At 43.4% G+C, this 22,195-nt stretch overlaps 1 protein-coding gene across 4 annotated transcripts in view; it reads left to right on the top strand.

Moving 5' to 3' along the window:
- The window catches only part of ZCWPW2 (zinc finger CW-type and PWWP domain containing 2), a 134,304-nt gene that overhangs the window by 48,494 nt on the left and 63,615 nt on the right, over positions 1–22,195 (top strand). For all 4 annotated transcript variants that reach the window (XM_038769778.1, XM_038769795.1, XM_038769787.1 and 1 more), the window contains 2 exons: positions 3,021–3,353; positions 15,701–15,860. In XM_038769778.1, the coding sequence (XP_038625706.1) occupies positions 3,067–3,353; positions 15,701–15,860 (447 nt within the window). In that variant the 5' untranslated portion in view covers positions 3,021–3,066. The remainder of the gene's footprint in view (positions 1–3,020; positions 3,354–15,700; positions 15,861–22,195) is intronic.

Genomic DNA, 22,195 nt, shown 5'->3' with positions numbered 1-22,195 from the left:
TTGTGGCCTGCCGTTTTTCATGAGTCCTGAAAGTGTGATTTTTAAGGCCGTCACGGGCGAGTAGGGAGCTCGGTTTGGTGTGGGGTTAATCCCACGGTTTAGAATTGGATCACACTGGCTGAGTAGTCCCAGAAGCTTCAGTCTGGCCACAGGCCATCACGGGGATAGGCAGGCTTTAGATTTGATTTCGAACAGGGCCGTGCTGGACCGCTGCCGGACCTCTTGAGGGGCTAGTTACGGTGGCCCCCAAATGCAGGAGGTAGGTCATCTCCCTCGTTGGTTCGTGTGCTCGGGGCCGGAGAACAGATAGGATGTTCCCCCACCCCACTTACTGCCGTCATTTAAAAAGCAAAACAAAAAGCCCTTTCCCCATCCTCTCAGTCGCCATTCTGTAAGTCCAGGGAAATTATGGATGGGGAAGGATCATTTAGGGTTGGTATATGATTCCAGAGACCTGCCTGCCCAGTTTATCCCACTCAGTCCTTGTGGGATAAACCCTGGTGCCTGCGGCAAAGTTATGGGTTGGGCTGGGATAATTAGTAGTGAGCGTATGATTTGGGTGCAGGCCGGGTCACTTGGCACCGGTAGCCTTGCACTTCACCCTTGCATGTAGATTTGCTCTCCTTTTTCACCTCTTCATCAGCCCCGCAGCCCTTATGTCTCCCCATTTTAGACCGTGAGCCCACTGTTGGGTAGGGACTGTCTCTATATGTTGCCAATTTGTACTTCCCAAGCTCTTAGTACAGTGCTCTGCACACAGTAAGCACTCAATAAATACGATTGATGATGATGATGATGATATCTGCATACTGGAGATGCAGCATGGCTCGGTGGAAAGAGCCTTGGCTTTGGAGTCAGTGGTCATGGGTTCAAATCTCAGCTCCGCCAATTGTCAGCTGTGTGACTTGGGGCAAGTCCCTTAACTACTCTGGGCCTCAGTTCCCTCATCTGTAAAATGGGGATGAAGACTGTGAGCCCCCCCGTGGGACAACCTGATCACCTTGTAACCTCCCTAGCGCTTAAAACAGTGCTTTGCACATAGTAAGCGCTCAATAAATGTCATCATTATTATTATTATTATATCTAATTTATTTAGTAAGTCAATCATATTGTGCGCTTACTGTGTGCAGAGCACTGAACTAAGCATTGGGAAAGTACATTATAGCAGTATAACAGACAAATTCCTTTCCCATAGCGAGCTTACAGTCTATTTATGTATATTAATGTCTGTCTCCCCCTCTAGATTGTAAACATGTTGTGGGCAGGGAACATGTCCACTAACTCTGTTGTACTGTGTTCTTCTGTGGGCTTCATTAATTAATTAATTCATTCATTCATTCAATCATATTTATTGAGTGCTTACGGTGTACAAAGCACTGTACTAAGTGCTTGGGAGAGTACAATATAACAACAGACACATTCCTGCCCACAGTCTAGAGCTCACGGTCTAGAGGGGGAGACAGACATTAATATAAATACATAAATACATAGATAAATAAATAAATGAATAAATTACAGATATATGCAGATATATACATATCCTGCTGTTGGGTAGGGACTGTCTCTGTTGCCGAATTGTACTTTCCAAGCGCTTAGTACAGTGCTCTGCGCACAGTAAGTGCTCAATAAATATGATTGAATGAAGGAATATGTGCTGTGGGGATGGGAGGATCAATCAATCAATCAATCATATTTATTGAGCGCTTGCTGTGTGTAGAGCACTGTACTGAACGCTTGGGAAGTCCAAGTTGGCAACATATAGAGACAGTCCCTACCCAACAGTGGGCTCACAGTCTAAAAGGATGAATACAAGCGTAAGTAAGAGTGATGTTGCAGAAGGGAGGGGGAGAAGAGGAGAGGAGGGGTTAGTCAGGGAGGGCTTCTTGGAGGAGATGTGCCTTCAGTAAGGCTTTGAAGTGGAGGGGAGCTTAGTAAAGTTCTCTGCCCACGGTAAGCACTCGATTACGATTGATCGATAGCCACGACTTCCACTCTGCCGTCAGGATGCCCAGGGTAAGTCCCGGCCGGGCCCGCACTTCTGCTTTCTTGAGGCTGGCCCTTTTTTCTCCCTCCTCCTTCCCAACCCACTCCAGCTTGGGAGAATAATAATAATAATAATAACGATGGCATTTATTAAGCGGTTACGATGTGCAAAGCGCTGTTCTAAGCGCTGCAGCACTGAGGGTGGGCAGAGTGGCTGCTTTATACCAGTAGCTGGAACTGGTTTGGGGCTATATGAGTAGCTGCCCTGCCAAAGAGAGCCACAATACCCGCAGGTTTATTTGTCCTGACCCGCAGGGTCAATCAATCAATCAATCAATCAGTCGTATTTATTGAGCGCTTACTGTGTGCAGAGCACTGTACTAAGCGCTTGGGAAGTACAAGTTGGCAACATATAGAGACAGTCCCTACCCAACAGGCTGGATACGTAAGTTTTTGTGGCAGTAGCAGGGCAGGTTTGGGTGAATCGCCTTTGGGTCCGAAAGATAGTATTCAAGAAGGTGTCTAGATGGTTCATTGTGCAACTGAGAGGGCAATAATCCTAGTTATTGAGAGCTCTCAGTGCTAGATGCTCAGAAGAGTCTTTGAATCAGCCTGTGGTCCTCCTCTTCTCCTGCTTCTCTTATTTTTCTTTTGGGAGGTTTACTGAAAGAAGAGGAAATGAATGGGTTGAGTCACTCGTATTCCAGAAGTGATTGATGCTTTTATTTTGCATTTTGCCTGTTGGTAGGTAGAAACATACCCTTGTTCAGCATGTGTTCTTTGAAGGCTAGAGAGTGGGAGGACAGATAAGAAATAAAAGGGAAAATTAATTGGCAATAAATCCGAGTACCGTACTTAGCCCTATTTATAATGGGCAGGGAATGTGTCTACCAGCTCTATTATAATGTTACATTGTACTCTCCCAATCAATTAGTACAGTGCTCTGCACACAGCAGGCTCTCAATAAACTGATTGATATTGATTGATAAATAGTTAATCTTCAGCATTCACTATTTCTTTTCTATTCTAAATTCCAGGAAACAGTGAAATTTCAAGAGGACTGGAGAAAGCCCAAGCACTGATATGAATTCTTCAGTTAAAAGCAGCTTCTATGAGGGCAAAGTGTGGTTTCAGTGTGAGAATGAAAGTTGTTTAAAGTGGAGGCTGTTATCGAGTGAAGATGCCGCACGAGTCGATCAAAGTGAGCCATGGTTCTGCTTCATGAACACCGATCCAAACTATAACGCGTGCTCTGTTTCTGAAGAAAATTTTCCCGAAGAATCTCAGTTTTATGAAAGCGGTTATAAGTTTGTTTATTCGCAGTTTCCTATAGGAAGTCTAGTTTTGGTGAAATTGTACTATTGGCCAAGGTAAGATTAAAATTAGATCATGCTTAATTTTAGAACGCATCCAGGGTTTAAGGCACAGTTTTAAAGGACTTACCGATCTTGGAACAGTCTTTTGTTGTTGAGGTTGACCGAGTGTGGCAAAGCCAATTGTGTTTAGGTCCTACAACCCTCAGCAGATTGGCGTGGTTTTTGAAAGTGCTGCGCCCATTGCCACGTGTCGTGTTCCCGTCTGCTGCTCCTTGGAACGAGAATTCCCGTATCAACCGAACTGCTGTTCGTAGTGCCTGGGCTCTACCGCTCATCCTTGCTTGACCCCACTGGCAGCGTGGAATGAATTAGACAGGGCCCCCTTGGCTTTGACATGGCCATCCAGCCCATCATCATCATCAATCGTATTTATTGAGCTCTTACTGTGTGCAGAGCACTGTACTAAGAGCTTGGGAAGTACAAATTGGCAACATATAGAGACAGTCCGTACCCAACAGTGGGCTCACAGTCTAAAAAGTGGGCTCACAGTCTAAAAATTTTGATATAATGATAATGATAGCCTTTATTAAGCGCTTACTATGTGCAAAGCACTGTTCTAAGCGCTGGTTGATGACCTTTCTTTAGACAGCCCAATGTCCTAACCAGTTGTCTGAGTGCAGATCAACTGCTCATTTCAAACGCTTGTAAGATCTGTGAAACCTATATGGGGTTTCAGTCCTGCACCCGGTACTTCTTTCATTCATTCATTCATTCATTCATTCATTCAATCGTATTGATTGAGCGCTTACTGTGTGCAGAGCACTGTACTAAGCGCTTGGGAAGTACAAGTGGGCAACAGATAGAGAGGGTCCCTACCCAACAACGGGCTCACAGTCTAGAAGGGGGAGACGGTCAACAAAACAAAACATGGAGACAGGTGTCAAAATCGTCAGAACAAATAGAATTAAAGCTCTATGCACATCATTAACAAAATAAATACTAAATATGTACAAGTAAAATAGAGTAATAAAGCTGTACAAATATATATACAATTGGTGGAGCCAGGATTTGAACCCATGACCTCTGACTCCAAAGCCCGGGCTCTTTCCACCTGTATATATGTATCTATGCATATGTATATATGTATATGTATATGTATCTATGCACCTGTATATATGTATATACGTTTGTACATATTTATTACTCTATTTATTTTACTTGTACATATGTATTCTATTTATTTTATTTTGTTGGTATGTTTGGTTTTGTTCTCTGTCTCCCCCTTTTAGACTGTGAGCCCACTGTTGGGTAGGGACTGTCTCTATATGTTGCCAACTTGTACTTCCCAAGCGCTTAGTACAGTGCTCTACACACAGTAAGCGCTCAATAAATACGATTAATTGATTTCCACTGAGCCACGCTGCTTCTCTAAGCTGCTTCACTGAGTCATGCTGTTTCTGTTTCGTATCTGATGACACTGTGTTTGGTACATAGTAATAATAATAGTAATGATGGCATTTATTAAGCACTTACTATGTGCAAAGCACTGTTCTGAGTGCTGGGGGTAATAATAATAATAATAATGATAATGATGGCATTTATTAAGCGCTTACCATGGCCATGGCGTCACGCTGTGGGCTGAAGCCACACTGTGATTCCAGGAGTGGATAGAGAAGCAGCGTGGCTCAATTGAAAGAGCACGGGCTTGGAGTCAGAGGTCATGGGTTCAAGTCCCGGCTCCTCCAGTTGGCAGCTGTGAGACTTTGGGCGAGTCACTTCACTTCTCAGTGACCTCACCTGTAAAATGGGGATGAAGACTGTGAGCCCCACGTGGGACGATCTGATCACCTTATATCCTCCCCAGCGCTTAGGACAGTGCTAGACTGTGAGCCCACTGTTGGGTAGAGACCGTCTCTATATGTTGCCAACTTGTACTTCCCAAGCGCTTAGTCCAGTGCTCTGCGCACAGTAAGTGCTCAATAAATACGATCGAATGAATGAATGAATGTTTTGCATGTAGTAAGCACTTAGCAAATGCCATCACTATTATTATTAGTATGATTGGCAATCCTTTGGGCAGCTGGAATGGAAGAAACATTCTAGCTAGACTCTTGCCAGCCATGGAGAACAGTGAGACGCAATGATCCTTTCTCCTTTCGCCTTTCTCTTTCGAGTTGGTGATGGCAGTGGGATCAAGCGCTTAGTACAGTGCTCTCTCCACAGTAAGTGCTCAATAAATACGATCGAATGAATGGATCTTGGAGGTGCTGAGGCATCTAAGAGAAGCAGCGTGGCTTAATGGCAAGAACCCAGGCTTTGGAGTCAGATGCCACGGGTTCTAATCCCGGCTCCGCCACTTGTCAGCTGCGTGACTTTGGGCAAGTCACTTCACTCCTCTGGGCCTCAGTTCCCTCATCTGGAAAATGGGGATTAAGACTGTGAGCCCCACGTGGGACAACCTGATTACCTTGTATCAACCCCAGCGCTTAGAACAGTGCCTGGCACATAGTAAGCGCTTTACAAGTACCCTCGTTATTATTACTTAGTATTTCATATAGGAGGAAAAATTTTCAAGCAGGATCTTCATCGCTTTGTAATTTTCATGGCTCTGACTTCCCCAGTAGTTTAATCAATCAGTCATATTTATTGAGCCCTTGCTGTATACAGAACACTGTAATAAGCTCTTGAGAGAGCACATTATAGCAATATTATATTTATGGTAGACACATTCGCTCCCCACAACGAGCTTACAGTCTAGAGGGGACAATAGTTGGGGCAGGTGTCATATCATCATCATCAATCGTATTTATTGAGTGCTTACTGTGTGCAGAGCACTGTACTAAGCGCTTGGGAAGTACAAGTTGGCAACATATAGAGACAGTCCCTACCCACCAGTGGGCTCATAGTCTATCATCTCATATCATATCATCATATCATAGAGAAGCATCGTTGCTTAGTGGAAAGAGCCTGGGCTTGGAGGTTGTGGGCTTAATCCCGGCTCCGCCACTTATCAGCTGTGTGACTCTGGACAAGTCACAACTGTGCCTCAGTTACCTCATCTGTAAAATGGGCGTTGAGACTGTGAGCCCCACGTGGAAAAACCTGATCACCTTGCATCTACCCCAGCACTTAGAACAGTGCTTGGCACATAGTAAGTGCTTAACAAATGCCATCATCATCATTATTCTTATTATCACAAGTTGGTACACTTCCTGTGTTTTGCCTGGCCTCATCTTCGATAGACGAATCACTCAGGAGAATATCGAAATTCCCTCTTCTGGATTTCTTCCTTGGCTTTGATGGGGTTGTGACTCTTTAGTGGTGCAGTCTAGAAGGGGGAAACGGACAACAAAACAAAACATGGAGACAGGTGTCAAAATTGTCAGAACAAATAGAATTAAAGCTCTATGCACATCATTAACAAAATAAATACTAAATATGTACAAGTAAAATAGAGTGATAAAGCTGTACAAATATATATACAATTGGTGGAGCCAGGATTTGAACCCATGACCTCTGACTCCAAAGCCCGGGCTCTTTCCACCTGTATATATGTATCTATGCATATATATATATGTATATATATGTATATATGTATCTATGCACCTGTATATATGTATATATGTTTGTGCATATTTACTACTCTATTTTATTTATTTTACTTGTACATATCCTATTTATTTTATTTTGTTAGTATGTTTGGTTTTGTTCTCTGTCTCCCCCTTTTAGACTGTGAGCCCACTGTTGGGTAGGGACTGTCTCTATATGTTGCCAACTTGTACTTCCCAAGCGCTTAGTACAGTGCTCTGCACACAGTAAGCACTCAATAAATATGATTGATTGATTGATTGATTGATGTAGTGACTCAAAACCAGTAGTGCGGTGGAGAAATCAGTGATTTGGTGGCAAAATGTATAGTCTTGGATGTTTTCCGTTTGGGTATCGCACCACTTGTACCCTTATCCTTTAACTTGATTTGCATGATACAGTCTAGGTTTCCAAAAGCCATTTTTTAAAAATGGTATTAAACACTTTGTGCTAAGCGCTGTACTAAGCACTCGGGTGGATACAAGCCGATCAGATTGGACGCGGTCCATGTCCCACATCGGGCGCCCAGTCTTTATCCCCATTTTACAAGATGAGATTACTGAGGCACAGAGAAGCTAAGTGATTTGCCCAAGGCCGCCGAGCACACAAGTGGAGAAGCCAGGATTAGAACCCAGGTCCTCTGACTCTAAAGCCCATGCTCTTTCCACTAGGCCACACTGCTTCTTGAATGCCATAAAGCAGCATCATTATTAGGAATAACTCCGATGAAGTGAAAACAGGACTTGTCTTTATGAGTATGGGGAAACTGTCAACATTTTATTAATTCATGTGTTGATCTAGTCTAGGGAGTTCCAAATGCTTCACATCTATCTTTTTAATCCCGGCTCTGCCAACTGTCAGCTGTGTGACTTTGGGCAAGTCACTTAACTTCTCTGGGCCTCAGTTACCTCATCTGGAAAGTGGGGATTAAAATTGTGAGCCCCTCGTGGGACAACCTGATCAACTTGTAACCTCCCCAGCGCTTAGAACAGTGCTTTGCACATAGTAAGCGCTTAACAAATACCAACATTATTATTATTATTATTCACGATAAAGTCCTGGAAGAAATAAAGCAAGGAGATTGCATTCATTCATTCATTCATTCAATCGTATTTATTGCACGCTTAATGTGTGCAGAGCACTGTACTAAGCGCTTGGGAAGTACAAATTGGCAACATATAGAGACGGTCCCTATCCAACAACGGGGTCACAGTCTGGAAGGGGGAGACAGACAACAGAACATGTGGAAAGATGCAACAAGAAACCTTGGTACAGGTTTGAAAATACGTGTCCACATGACTTAAGCATTCACAACCTACCCATAGCACAGCTGCACTTGTTGACTATCGTGGCTCAGTGGAAAGAGCCCGGGCTTTGGAGTCAGAGGTCATGGGTTTGAATCCCGGCTCCACCAACTGTCAGCTGTGTGACTTTGGGCAAGTCACTTAACTTCTCCGTGCATTAGTTACCTCATCTGTAAAATGGGGATTAAGACTGTGAGCCCCACGTGGGACAACCTGATCACCTTGTAACCTCCCCAGCTATTAGAACAGTGCTTTGCACATAGTAAGCGCTTAGTAAATGCCATCATTATTATTATTATCCTTGTTTTTATGGAATTTATGCGTTTACTATATGTCAAGCACTGTGCCGACTGCTGAGGTGGATTCAAGTTAATTGCACAGATTGAATGAACCGGATTTTTCGAAAGGGAAACAGAGGCACTGGTTTTGTTGGAGTTTCCCACTAAGAATAACGGACCAGCCTCAGCCGTGATAGTAATTATAATAATTGTGGTATTTGTTCAGCGCTTACCCGAACACTGTTCTAAGCGCTGGGGTAGATGCAAGGTAATCAGGTTGTCCCATGTGGGGCTCACAGTCCTAATCCCCATTTTACAGATGAGGTAACTGAGGCACAGAGAAGTTAAGTGACTTGCCCAAGGTCACACAGCAGATAAGCAACAGACCAGGATTAGAACCCATGTCCTCTGACTCCCAAGCCCGGGCTCTTTCCACTGAGCCACGCTGCTTCTCACATTCAACCCGTGCAAAGGAAATGAGTTTAGTGACAGGGGTTTGCAGAGCTCCACTCACACGTTCCCATCCCTGGGGTGGGCAGAGGCATAGAGAATAATAATAATGATGGCATTTATTAAGTGCTTACTATGTGCAAAGCACTGTCCTAAGCGCTGGATGCTCAAGCGATCAAGGGAATAGGGAAGCAGTGTGGCCTAGTGGATAGAGAATGGGCCTGGGAATCAGAGGGACCTGGGTTCTAATCCTGACTCAGTCACTTGCCTGCTGTGTGCCCTTGGCCAAGTCACTTAACTTCTCTGTGTCTCAGTTACGCCATCTGTAAAATGGGGATTAATAATATAAGCCCCATGTGGGACTTGGCTTGTTTCACTCATTCAATCGTATTTATTGAGCGCTTACTTAATTAGAGAAGCAGTGTGGCTATTAGAGAAGCAGTGTGGCTCAGTGGGAAAGAGCCCGGGCTTTGGAGTCAGAGGTCATGGGTTCAAATCCCGGCTCCGCCACTTGTCAGCTGTGTGACTTTGGGCAAGTCCCTTAACTTCTCTGGGCCTCAGTTCCCTCATCTGTAAAATGGGGATGAAGACTGTGAGCCCCACGTGGGACAACCTCATCACCTTGTATCCTCCCAGCACTTAGAACAGTGCTTTGCACATAGTAAGCGCTTAATAAATGCCATCATTATTATTATTATTATTATTATTATTACTGTGTGCTGTATCCACCCCAGCGCTTAGTACAGCGCTTAGCACGCAGTGTTTAACAAATGCCATTTTTTAAAAATGGCTTTTGGAAACCTAGATTGTATCACGCAAATCAAGTTAAAGGATAAGGGTACAAGTGGTGCAATACCCAAACTGAAAACATCCAAGACTATTCATTTTGCCACCAAATCACTAATTTCTCCACCGCACTACTGGTTTTAAGTCGCTCCATGCTACCACAGCACCACCAAAGAGTCACAACCCCATCAAAGCCAAGGAAGAAATCCAGAAGAGGGAATTTCGATATTCTCCTGAGTGATTCGAAGATGAGGCCAGGCAAAACACAGAAAGTGTACCAACTTGTGCTAATAATAATAACGATGATGGCGTTTGTTAAGCACTTACTATGTGCCAAGCACTGTACTGAGTGCTTGGGAAGTACAAGTTGGCAACATATAGAGACGTCCCTACCCAATGGCGGGCTCACAGTCTAGAAGGGGGAGACAGACAACAAAACAAAACATATTAACAAAATAAAATAGAATGAATATGTACAAATAAAATAGAGTAATAAATATGTACAAACATATATACAGGTGCTGTGGGGTGGGGAAGGAGGTAAGGCGGGGGGATGGGGAGGGGGAGAGTTTCTTCCTCAGCGCTTAATACAGTGCCTGGTACATAGTAAGCGCTCAACAGATACCATACAAAAGAAAAAGTGATAGATTCTTGAAGCATTAAAGGAATGATAGTCACATATTTGTCAATCCTTACCCTTGCTAGCAAAAAATAACTTTGGGTGACTATTCTGGCACAAACACATGACTTCAGGTCAAAGAAGTGAATTATTGGCTTAGTTTCACTCCGCTTTCAGTTGAGTTCCTTATTATAAGGAACTGAGAAGCAGCTTGGCTCAGTGGAAGGAGCCCGGGCTTTGGAGTCAGAGGTCGTGGGTTCAAATTCAGGCTCTGCCAATAGGCAGCTGTGTGACTTTGGGCAAGTCACTTAACTTCTCTGGGCCTCAGTTACCTCATCTGTAAAATGGGGATTAAGGCTGTGAGCTCCCCGTGGGACAACCTGATCACCTTGTAACCTCCCCAGCGCTTCGAACAGTGCTTTGTACATACTAAGCGCTTAATAAATGCTATTATTATTATTATTATTGTTATTATAAAAGTTCAAAAGATTTGTCATAGACTACCTCTAATCCAAGAACTGTTGTTCATTGCTGAGGAAGTCATATGATAACATTGTTCAAGCCTTATCTCAGACTAGAAAACAGTCTTTCAATGATGTTATGTCAGTACATCCGAGAAAGTGAACTCTGTGGTAAAAATCACCCAGAAGATAACACCCCAGGAAACAATGATGCTCGGGTAGGTCAAAATCAAAATACTTTATATCCCAGCAACCACTGAGTAGTTTCCAAAGCTTTGTGAAACAATCCACAGATTTCCACTAAAAGCCATTTTTGTTATCCCAGTTTTGAAAATCAGTGAATCAGTGAATCACTGAATCAGTGAATCACTGAATCAGTGAATCACTGAATCAGTGAATCACTGAATCAGTGAATCACTGAATCAGTGAATCACTGAATCAGTGAATAAAATCAGTGAATAAAAGTCAGTGAATAAAATCTCTGTTTTTGTCCACGCTAAGTGATCTCTCCAAAATTTAAAGAAATGATGATCCATTGATCTTCAAAAAAGCCCGAAGTTGAAATAAAAAAAAGTAGCAGTTTTGCAAATAAGTACAAAAACCTTTCCAACCTTTTATTTTATAGTTTAGTTTTTCTTTAGCAATCATAATTCCCTCCTTGGAAAATGTTATACTGGTATCCTGGGTAGGTGAGCGGAGTTTTGGATACGTGGTTCTGAGTTGTGATGCTCCCTCGCTTGCTGTGTGTCAAACACTATGCTAAGCACTGGACTAGGTACCGTATAATCAGATCGGTTAAAGCCTCTGTCCAACAGTGCTTTGCACACAGTAAGCGCTCAATAAATACGATTTAATGAATGAACATGGGACTCACTGTCTACGGAAGAAGAACAGGTATTTAATCCCCATTTTACAGGTGGGGAAACTGAGGCACAGAAAAATTAAATGGTTTGCCCAAGATCACATGGCAGGCACGTGGCTCAATGGAAAGAGCACGGGCTTTGGAGTCAGAGGTTATGGGTTCAAATCCCGACTCCACCGAATGTCAGCTGTGTGACTTTGGGCAAGTCACTTAACTTCTCTGGGCCTCAGTTACCTCATCTGTAAAATGGGGGTTAAGACTGTGAGCCCCCCGTGGGACAACCTGATCACCTTGTAACCTCCCCAGTGCTTAGAACAGTGCTCTGCACATAGTAAGCGCTTAATAAACGCCATCATTATTATTGTTATTATGTGGTGGAGTGGGATTTAGAACGCAGGTCTCCTGGCTCCTGCTTCTGTGTTGTTTCCATTATTCATTATGAACGTACAAGGTAAAGTATTTGCTTTTTTTACATTCTGGGGCAGCGGTGGAGGGGGGCTGTATAGTCAAAATTCTAGTTTTCTAGTAGTCAGGGCTAAAAGGCTCTGTCATAATCACACAGAGTCAGTCTTCTCCCCAGGAATTGGTAGAGATGCCAGCTGCTAGAATAGGAAATCATGTAGCCGAAGCCATGGCTAGTGACTATTATTAGGACTCTTTGTTAATCACATTAACAGAATTACAAACCCTGTCCTGTGGAGGGGGGCTGTATAGTCAAAATTCTAGTTTTCTAGGAGTCAGGGCTAAAAGGCTCTGTCATAATCACACAGAGTGAGCCTTCTCCCCAGGAATTGGTAGAGATGCCAGCTGCTAAGATAGGACACCTAGCCGAAGCCATGGCTAGTGACTATTATTAGGACTCTTTGTTAATCACATTAACAGAATAACAAACCCTGTCCTGTGGAGAGTTTTATTGAAGCCTCTGAGGAAGTAGAAACCCTGAAGCAGCAGGGAGAAGGAGCTAACTGATAGTGAACTGAAGCTGTTCGCTTAGCAGATAAGCAGAAGGTTTATGCAAACACCCCCAGGAAGCTTCCTGTCTATGGGGAGAACTCAAACTTCGAAAATTCCTTCCCTAAAAGGGGTCAGTTGGCTAATTTTGCTCATAAATGGGGAACATCCAACACTCTGCTTAATAAAGCACCAAGCTTGGCGAGGTGGGCAGCAAAGCTTTTACGATATTAATTTTCCAACTCCTGTTACTCTTATGGCCCAAAGTAGCCTAAAATATTTTATAAATATTGTTATATGCATCTGTATGCATCAGTGAGCATCTAGTACGCTTTAGTTTCCCTTTTCTTTCCTTTAATTTTCATTTTCATGCATATTGGATTCGAATCAGGAATACTTAAAATAATTATGCACTTATATTTTAACTGATTTCAACCTTTTAAAAAATTTAATATGCCTACGAAAATCTGATAAGCCAAGCAGAGCAGCTAAATTTGCCAGTTTGGGGCTCTCTCATTTGACTGGTATTTAAAATTCTTTCTGTAATTTCCTATTTGAGTTCCAGAAGAGAAATTCATTTCAGTTTTGTCAGATGAATCAGTAGCACTCAGTCATAATCTGGGAACATATTCAAAGATAAGGGAGAAAGGGGGGAATGGAAAGAGGAATGGAAAGAAAGGAAGAAAAAACAGAACAGTTGCTTCTCGAATAATCTATGTTTTTACTACGTGTTTAGGGGTTGGGAAATTAGGGAACTTTCTTCCAACAAAGCTTGTCTAGATACAGTGTGGTGGTGGAAGAAATCAGTTTGCATCTGTAAAGCATCAAAGCATGCCTACTATAAACAGAGTTTTCCTTAAAGGGAGGCTCTTAATGGATGAAACCCTGTCTCCTTGGAGAACTGACTATACAGCTAGAGAAAGAAAGAGAGATCAGCAGGGACTAGCCATTATTGGTGGATATTATTGATAATTTTACTGAGGTAGCAGACTGTTGTGCTTTATATGCAGCAAGAGCCTGCTCAACCATTTAAGTGGCTCCCATCACTTTTAGTCAATCATTCAATCAGTGCTATTTATTGAGCATTTACTGTATGCAGAGCAGAAAGTACAATACAACGGAGTTTGAAGATGTGATCCCTGCCCACATGGAGCTTGAGTCCAGAATGGATCAGCCCTACTATGCCACCCTAATCTTACCAAAAATAAAATAAATTTAAAAATAGGGTTTAAGTGAGTCAGATACATCGTTTTGTTTCACGCTCAGGCGGTGGGAGCGCTGAAAATTCAACACGTGCAGAACTGTATTTGGGGGCTTCCAAGGTGTGATTAAACATAAGGGACTCTAAAGCAGTGGTTTTGTTTGGATGGTGTATCACTAAGTCAGCAGCGGGCTTAGATGTTATAAAGAGTTACAAAGAAAATATTAATAGAAGACTCAGTCCCTGATCTTGAGGACTTTGTCATGTAATCGCAGTTGGAAGAACAGATACTCAAAATACAAACCAGGGTTTTGGGGGTCAGAGTCCCAAGGACTGGGTCATCGTAAGAGGCAGATCCACAGTCCTTTCTGTACAAAATAAAGACTGAGATGTGGACATTTGTGAGGGAGCATCCAGGACACTAACTTTAAAATGGGAAGGGTCTTCATGCTTAAGAGCCTGCCTGGGAGCCAGGCTGCAGGTCTGACAAAATAATGCCAGCTAATGGGAAGCCACGAAAGGTGGGAAGAGAGGAAATTGGGTTGGGGCTTTGCGGGGGAATTCAGAGTTCTTTAGCTCATCTTGGGAGAGAGAAAAGACTCCAGTAGCAGGAAGTCACCATTACAACCAAGAATGGTCAGGTAAGAGAGTGGAGCAGACAAAAGTGAGGGCTCAGTGTCTCAGTTTTTTTTTTAAATGCATTTGGGAGGAAATGGCATGTATTTGGGGGGCAAGAAAAATTCAAGTAAAGCATTCCTGTTAGATATACTCGACCCAGGAAATCTGTTCATTTATCTTCTGGTGACTCATAGGAATAAATAACCCCTAATCTGCATTTCTGGATCACTGGAGAAGAGTAGATGTGCTAAACTAGGAAATAACCATTCATATGAACACAGATTATGGATTTAGAAGCAGCGTGGCCTAGTGGATAGAGCACGGGCCTGGGAATCAGAAGGGCTTGGGTTCTAATCCCAGTTCCCCCACTTGTCTGCTGTGTGACCTCGGGCAAGTCACTTATGTTCTCTGCACCTGAATTCCCTTATCTGTTAAATGGGGCTTTTAAGCCCCACGTGAGACAGGGACTGCATCCAGCCTAATTAGCTTGTATCTACCCCAGTGCTTAGTGAGCTGCCTGGCACACAGAAAGCGCTTAACAAATACCATAAAAAATAGAAACCAAATAGATATCCGTTTAACAATAATAATAATAATAGTCTTTAAGTTCTTGTGCTAAATACTGTATTAAACCCTTGAGTAAGTTCAAGGTAATCAGATCAGACACAGGCCCTTCCCCCCGTAGGGCTCAGAGTCTAAGTGGGGGAGGTGGTTAATTCCCATTTTATGGGCAAGGAAACTTGAGGCACAGAGAATTTAAGTGACTTGCTTAAAACCACACAGCAGGCAAGCTGTAAAGCGCCCAGGTAGCCCAACTCCCAGGCCCATGGGCTTTGAACTAGGCCGTGCTATTTCTCATTTGCAGTTTTACAGATATATACACAAAATCTAAGGTCATAGATGGAATGACCAAAGCTTTTAGGAGGGTAGACTTTCTTGGCGGAATACACCTCTGAGAACTTTTTCCTTTGAAAAATACATGGCTGCTTTGTCCTAATATAGGAAATTCCACAGTATCCTTCAATAACCTAGCCACGTGTTTTAACAACTCATACTTTTCAAGAAATTCTAATTCGCATGTAGTCAAGAGTCATAGTAATGCAGTCTGCCAAATGTAAAAAAATGACTTTCTGTTTTAAGCCATCTGCAGGTATGGATTGATGGAGGGTTGGGTGAAAAAGAATTCAGAGTAGGAATTTTAACATGTGATTAGGAAAGGTATCGAGATGACTGCTGTCAAAAAGTATTTCAAAATGATTAAACAAATGTTTTTCTTTTGAAAGTTGGCCTGGCATACTTTGTCTTGATTCCCTGAAGGGGAAATATGTGACCTATGACCTGGATGGAAATGTAGACAGTTATCATGTAGAATTCCTGGGGGATCCCCATTCAAGAAGTTGGATAAAGGCAACAAATATTAGTCATTATTCGGCATCATTAAAGGTAGGTAGCTTAGCATATTAAACTTTATATACGGCTATTAGTTTTTTTAAGTTTTTTTTAAAGAGAAAAGAAGTAGATTTTGGTACCAAGTTGTCTCCTAGAGATGAGTAAAAGTACCTGAAAAGGGAATTCTAAGTTAAAAAGTATATTCATTATATTTCTTAAAAGATGATTTTCATTTACTTTGAAATTAGTTTTTTATTTTGAAAATGAAATATTGTATTTGAGATGGAAATTTTAAAAGTTAGTTAATCTTAAGGTGTTGGGAGCATCAGAATAGCTTTGAGAGTCAAACGTATGTCTGATAACATTAATCAACTGTAGGCTTCGTATAAGAATTTTAATTGTGCTTAAAAACCATTAAGCATGATCATTTTATATTCTTTGCTATAGACTTAAGTTGCAACAGGAGCCAAATGGGAAAATTAATTATAGAATACAGCTAGCTTTTCAAGTTTCAAATACACATTCCATTAAATTCTATAGATTTTTGATGCAGTTTTTCTCATCACAGCGCAGTAAAAAGCCGGCGTCTGCACATTAAATTGTTAGTCTAATAATGTGGAGAAACCCACGGACGTTCAGTGTGATACATTGAGGAATTCTAGTTTCATTTTGTATTTTCCTAATTTCATTTCCTCAGACAAAATTTCATTAATAGAGATTGTCTTAAATATATGATTTTCTTGGGGGAATTTCTGTCTTTGCCATTCAGACCTTAATACGCTCATTTAAACAAGGGTTATCTTCCATCTGTTCACTGTATCTGAACATACACGCTTAACCCTTGAGCCTCCGGGATGCATGTTCCTAGCAAATGCCTGCAGTTCGCCTACATTTTAATTTTCAAAACGGGAGGTAAGCAGCCGCGATGAGTTTACAGCCCGACCCCCCGGTTAGTCGACAGAGGCCGTGGTTCCGTGAGTGCCGTTAAATGGACCGCGGCACCGCAGCCCCTGCAGTCCGTAACTCACAGTCAGAGCTGTAAACAACTGCCAAATTCACAGATCCACCATTCTAACTTTTAGTTATGGTTCAGCGCAATTCACGGCCCCATTAAGCCGCATTCGGGCTGGCACGGGCAGAGCAGGATTAAGAGGTGGCCATGGATGTCAGCTGCCCGGAGGGATTGAGCTGGCAGGGTGTCCAAAGCAGCCCTCCACTGCCACGGCCACCGTCAGCTCTTCCGTACCAACGAGCTCCCGTTCCGCCTCCAGTCTTGGCAGGGGCAGGTTGTTGTGGTCCCCTGCTCCCACTGCTGTTCTGTATCCAAGGATTCCTTGAATTCCCAAGTGAGCTGGAGTCTATAACCCGCCCCACCCCCTGAACCCCCGTCACCGTTCTCATAGCTTGAAGGAGGGAATGAAGAAAAGCAGAAGCGTTGCATGGGACGGAAGGTGAGCCCTGGGCTGCAATTCAACTAGATGCGGTCCCCTACGCAGCCTGAATGCCAGTGTTGGTGATTATTTTCCATTCTTCTTCTCCTAATCATTGTGTTTAATGAACGACGAAACACCATTAGCAGAATTTTCACTAAATACTATCTGTATCAGTTACAGCCTAAAGGTTGAATAATAAGAATTTTTAGAAACCCCACTGAATACTAATTTGTGTAATGAAAAATACTGAAATGTTTTAGTTTTAATTCTCTCAGTCTTCTTTCGAATACAGATAGTTCCAAAATGCGGTAGTTGTGTTTTTTGAAGAACCTCGTGACACGGGAAAATCATATCATAGTAGTAACGTTGGATTGAGTGGGACGTAGTAGGTTAGGAGAAACCTGATTTGAAGATCCCACCGGGATCTCGGTCTCTTCTCCGACTTGCTGCTTATTCTCAGTCTCATTCACCGGCTCCTCTTCTGGCTCCCACCCGCCGTCCCTGAAGGCTCAGATCTAGAGCCCCTTCTATTCTCCATTTGCACCCATTTCCCTGGAGGACTCATTTGTTCCCTTGGCTTCAACTATCAACTCTGTGTGGACGAGTCCCAAATCTACATCTCCAGCCCTGACCTCTTTCCTCCTCTGCAGCCTTGTATTTCGTCCTGCCTTCAGGACATCTCTATGTGGATGTTCTGCTGACACCTCAAGCGTTAACATGTCCAACACAGAACTCCTCATCTTCCCACCCAAGCCCTGTCCTCTTCTTGACTTTTCCATAACGGCAGATGGCATTAGAGAAGCAGCGTGGCTTAGTGGAAAGAGCCCGGGCTTGATTGATTGGGAGTCAGAGGTCGTGGGTTCTAATCCCGGCTCCGCCACTTATCTGCTGTGTGACTTTGGGCAAGTCGCTTCACTTCTCTTTGCCTCAGTTACCTCATCTGGAAAATGGGGATTAAGACTGTGAGCCCCACGTGGGACAACCTGATTACCTTGTATCCACCCCAGCACTTAGAACAGTCCTTGGCATATAGTAAGCGATTAACAAATACCATAATAATAATAATAATAATAATAATGGCATTTATTAAGCACTTACTATGTGCAAAGCACTGTTCTAAGCGCTGGGGGGATACAAGGTGATCAGGTTGCCCCACGGGGGGCTCACAGTCAATCCCCATTTTACAGATGAGGTAACTGAGGCACAGAGAAGTTAAGTGACTTGCCCAAGGTCACACAGCTGGCAATTGGCCGAGCCAGGATTTGAACCCATGACCACTGACTCCAAAGCCCGTGCTCTTTCCATTGAGCCACGCTGCTTCTCTCATTATTATTGTTATTATTATTACCATCCTCCCCGTCTCACTAGCCCGTAACTTTGGCATTAGCCTCGACTCATCTCTCTTATTCAACCCACGTATTCAATCGGTCACTAAATCCTGTTGGTTCCACCTTCACATCTCTACAGTCCGCCGTTTTCTCTCCATCCAAACAGCTACTCCTTTTCTGCAAGCACTCATCCTATTATGTCTTTACTGCCGCATCAGCCATCTTGCTGATCTCCCTGCCTCCTGCCTCCAGTTAATACTTCACTCTGCTGCCTGGATCATTTTTCTACAAAACCACTCAGACCACGTTTTCCCCACTCCTCAGAAACTTCCAGGGGTTGTCCATCCACATCATCAAGCAGAAACTCCATACTATTGACTTTAAATCAGACAATGGTATTTATTGAGTGTTTGCTGTGTGCAGAGCCCTGTACTCAGTGCTTGGGGGAGTACAGTACAATAGAGTTGGTAGATATGTTGCCTGCCCACAGTGAGCTTACAGTTGAGGGAAGCACTCAATCATGTTGTCCCCTCCTTACTCACGTTTCTGATTTCTTACTGCAACGCAGCCCACACACCATTAGAATTAGCCCTCTAATTCTAGCCTACTCAGTGTACCCCCATCTCATCTGCCTCACCTCTGACCCCTCGCCCACATCCTGCCTCTGGCCTACGAAACTCCCTCCCTCTTCATATCCAACAGATGATCACCTTCCCCACCTTCAAAGCCTTATTGAAGGCACATCTCTCCAAGAGGCCTTCCCCAACTAAGCCCTCATTTCCTCTTCTCCCATTCCCTTCTGCATCACCCTTGCCCTTTAATCTGCACCCTTTATTCACTCCACCCTTCACCCCAGAGAACTTATGTGCACATCTGTAATTCATTTATATTAATGCCTGCGTCCCCCTCTAGACTCTAAGCTCCCTGTGGGCCGGGAACACGTCTACCAATTCTGTTATATTGAACTCTCCCAAGTGCTTAGTTCAGTGCTCTGCACACAGTTAGCAACACTGATTGATCGACTGACATTTTTGATACAAATTCCTGTATTGTTATTTCCAACTTTTACACTCTTGCCATTCATTCATTCATTCAATCGTATTTATTGAGCACTTACTGTGTGCAGAGCACTGTACTAAGCGCTTGGGAAGTACAAGTTGGCAACATATAGAGACGGTCCCTACCCAACAACGGGCTCACGGTCTAGAAGGGGGAGACAGACAGCAAAACAGAACATGTGGACAGGTGTCAAGTCGTCAGAACAAATAGAATTAAAGCTCAATGCACATCATTAACAAAATAAATAGAATAGTAAATATGTACAAGTAAAATAGAGTAATAAATCTGTATAAACATATATACAAGTGCTGTGGGGAGGGGAAGGAGGTAGGGCGGGGGGGATGGGGAGGAGGAGAGGAAAAGGGGCTCAGTCTGGGAAGGCCTCTTGGAGGAGGTGAGCTCTCAGTAGGGCTTTGAAGGGAGGAAGAGAGCTAGCTTGGCGGATTCATTCAATGGTATTTCATTCATTCGTATTTATTGAGCGCTTACTGTTGAGCACTGATTGAGCACTGAAGGGCTTTGAAGGGAGGAAGAGAGCTAGCTTGGCGGATTCATTCAATCGTATTTATTGAGCGCTTACTGTTGAGCATTTATTGAGCACTCTACTAAGCTCTTGAGCAGATGTGAGGAGGGAGGGCATTCCAGGCCAGGGGGAGGACGTGGGCTGGGGGTCGACGGCGGGACAGGCGAGAACGAGGTACAGTGAGGAGGTTAGCGGCAGAGGAGCGGAGGGTGCGGTTGCCACCCATTGCTGTTTAGGTGATTGGATACTGTAAAATTGTAGAAACACAGAAAGCACAAAACATGTATACCATACAGAATGTCATCATTATCAGTAGTGTTTATTGAACCCCTACCATGCGTAGAGAGCGCAATAGCATCAGTACACCTGATCATTGCCCTTAGGGATATCTAGCTATACGCATACACGTTCATTCACACACAGGTTAAACATCTTTCCTTTTAAAAGATGGTACTGCAGATGGTGAGTTCCTATCAATTGGTGCCTGTTTGGCAGAAAAGGACTTTGCACACAGTAAGTGCTCAATAAATATGATTGAATAGATGAAAAGGCCAGGTGTGACTTACACTCTCTGCTGCTGCTGCTGCTGCCACACTTTTTAACAAAGCTTTACAATAAGGCTGAGGTGGAGTCTGGGAAGTTAATCAGCATCATGCCCTGACCATGCCTTACCTCCTTCCCCTCCTCACAGCACGTGTATATATGTATATATGTTTGTATGTATTTATTACTCTATTTATTTGTACATTTATTCTATTTATTTTATTTTGTTAATATGTTTTGTTTTGTTGTCTGTCTCCCCCCTTTTATACTGTGAGCCCGCTGTTGGTAGGGACCGTCTCTATATGTAGCCAACTTGTACTTCCCAAGCGCTTAGTACAGTGCTCTGCACACAGTAAGTGCTCAATAAATACGATTGAATGAATGACCATGCATGTGCCCACCATGCTGAATTTAGTTGCTCTAGATGTGGAAAGAACGTCCTCAATTCTTTAATTATGTTATTCCCAAACGGTGCAATGAAAGCTCATTTTCCAGCAGAACTGGTTGGGCTGTACGTTTACAAATGCTTTTCGCTTAAAAGATTCTGCTTTATGGTTTACATATTCCTAAGACACTCATCTGTCTTGTCGGTAACTAGAGAGTTGGGACGGTGCTCCGTCGTTACACAGTTGGGGGTTGTTTTTCAAGATGTATAACTATCGAGAGTCCATTTCGTGAACCAGATTTTCTAAAGCAATTCCGAGGCTTGAGAAGGGCAATTTCCGTTTACTTTGACATCTTCAGGAGAAGCTGCTTTTTTTCAATTTGAGAATCACTTATCCCGGGTTCCAACAGTCCCTAGAAATGGCTTGGAGCCTTTGACGGGCTCAGTCAGCAAGGTCTATTGTCTGTACACTCACTACCACCAGCCCTGCAGCCTGTTCTGGCCTCGACCAGGGTTTCTGCCACGCCTGATTTACCTCCCAGCCACAGAACACTGCTGGCTTCTGCTCCTTTTTGGGGACTGTAAACCCGTCCTCTAGACTGTAAGCTCATTGTGGGCGGGGAATCTGTTTATTATTGTACTCTCCCAGGTGCTTAGTACAGTGCTCTGCACGCAGTAAGCACTCAAGAAATACAACTGAATGAATGAGAAGCCGGAAAAGGGTAAAGCAACATGGCCTAGTGTGAAGCAGCCTGGTCTAGCGGAGAGAGCCGGGCCCTGAGCGGCAGATTCACCTGGGGTCTAGTCCCGGCTCTTCCAATTGCTTGCTGTGTGTCCTTGGGCAACTCAACTTCTCTGTGCCTCAGTTTCCTCAACTGTAAAATGGGGATACCCTTTCGCCCTAGACTGTGAGCTCCATGCGGGACAAGGGCTGTGTCCAACCTAATTAATTGTACTTATCCCAGCACTTAGAACGGTGTGTGACCCATAAGAAGTGCTTAACAAAGACCATTTAGGGAAAAGAAAAGCCTATATTGTGGCCCACAAAATGGCCTAGCAGAAGGTATTTAGGAGGATGCCCATTGCTCACTCAAAAAACCTTTTCTACGTAGCCTCAC

Source organism: Tachyglossus aculeatus, chromosome 2 (assembly GCF_015852505.1).
Source record: "Tachyglossus aculeatus isolate mTacAcu1 chromosome 2, mTacAcu1.pri, whole genome shotgun sequence".
Lineage (NCBI taxonomy): Eukaryota > Metazoa > Chordata > Mammalia > Monotremata > Tachyglossidae > Tachyglossus > Tachyglossus aculeatus.
This window is presented reverse-complemented; position numbering and strand designations above follow the sequence as displayed.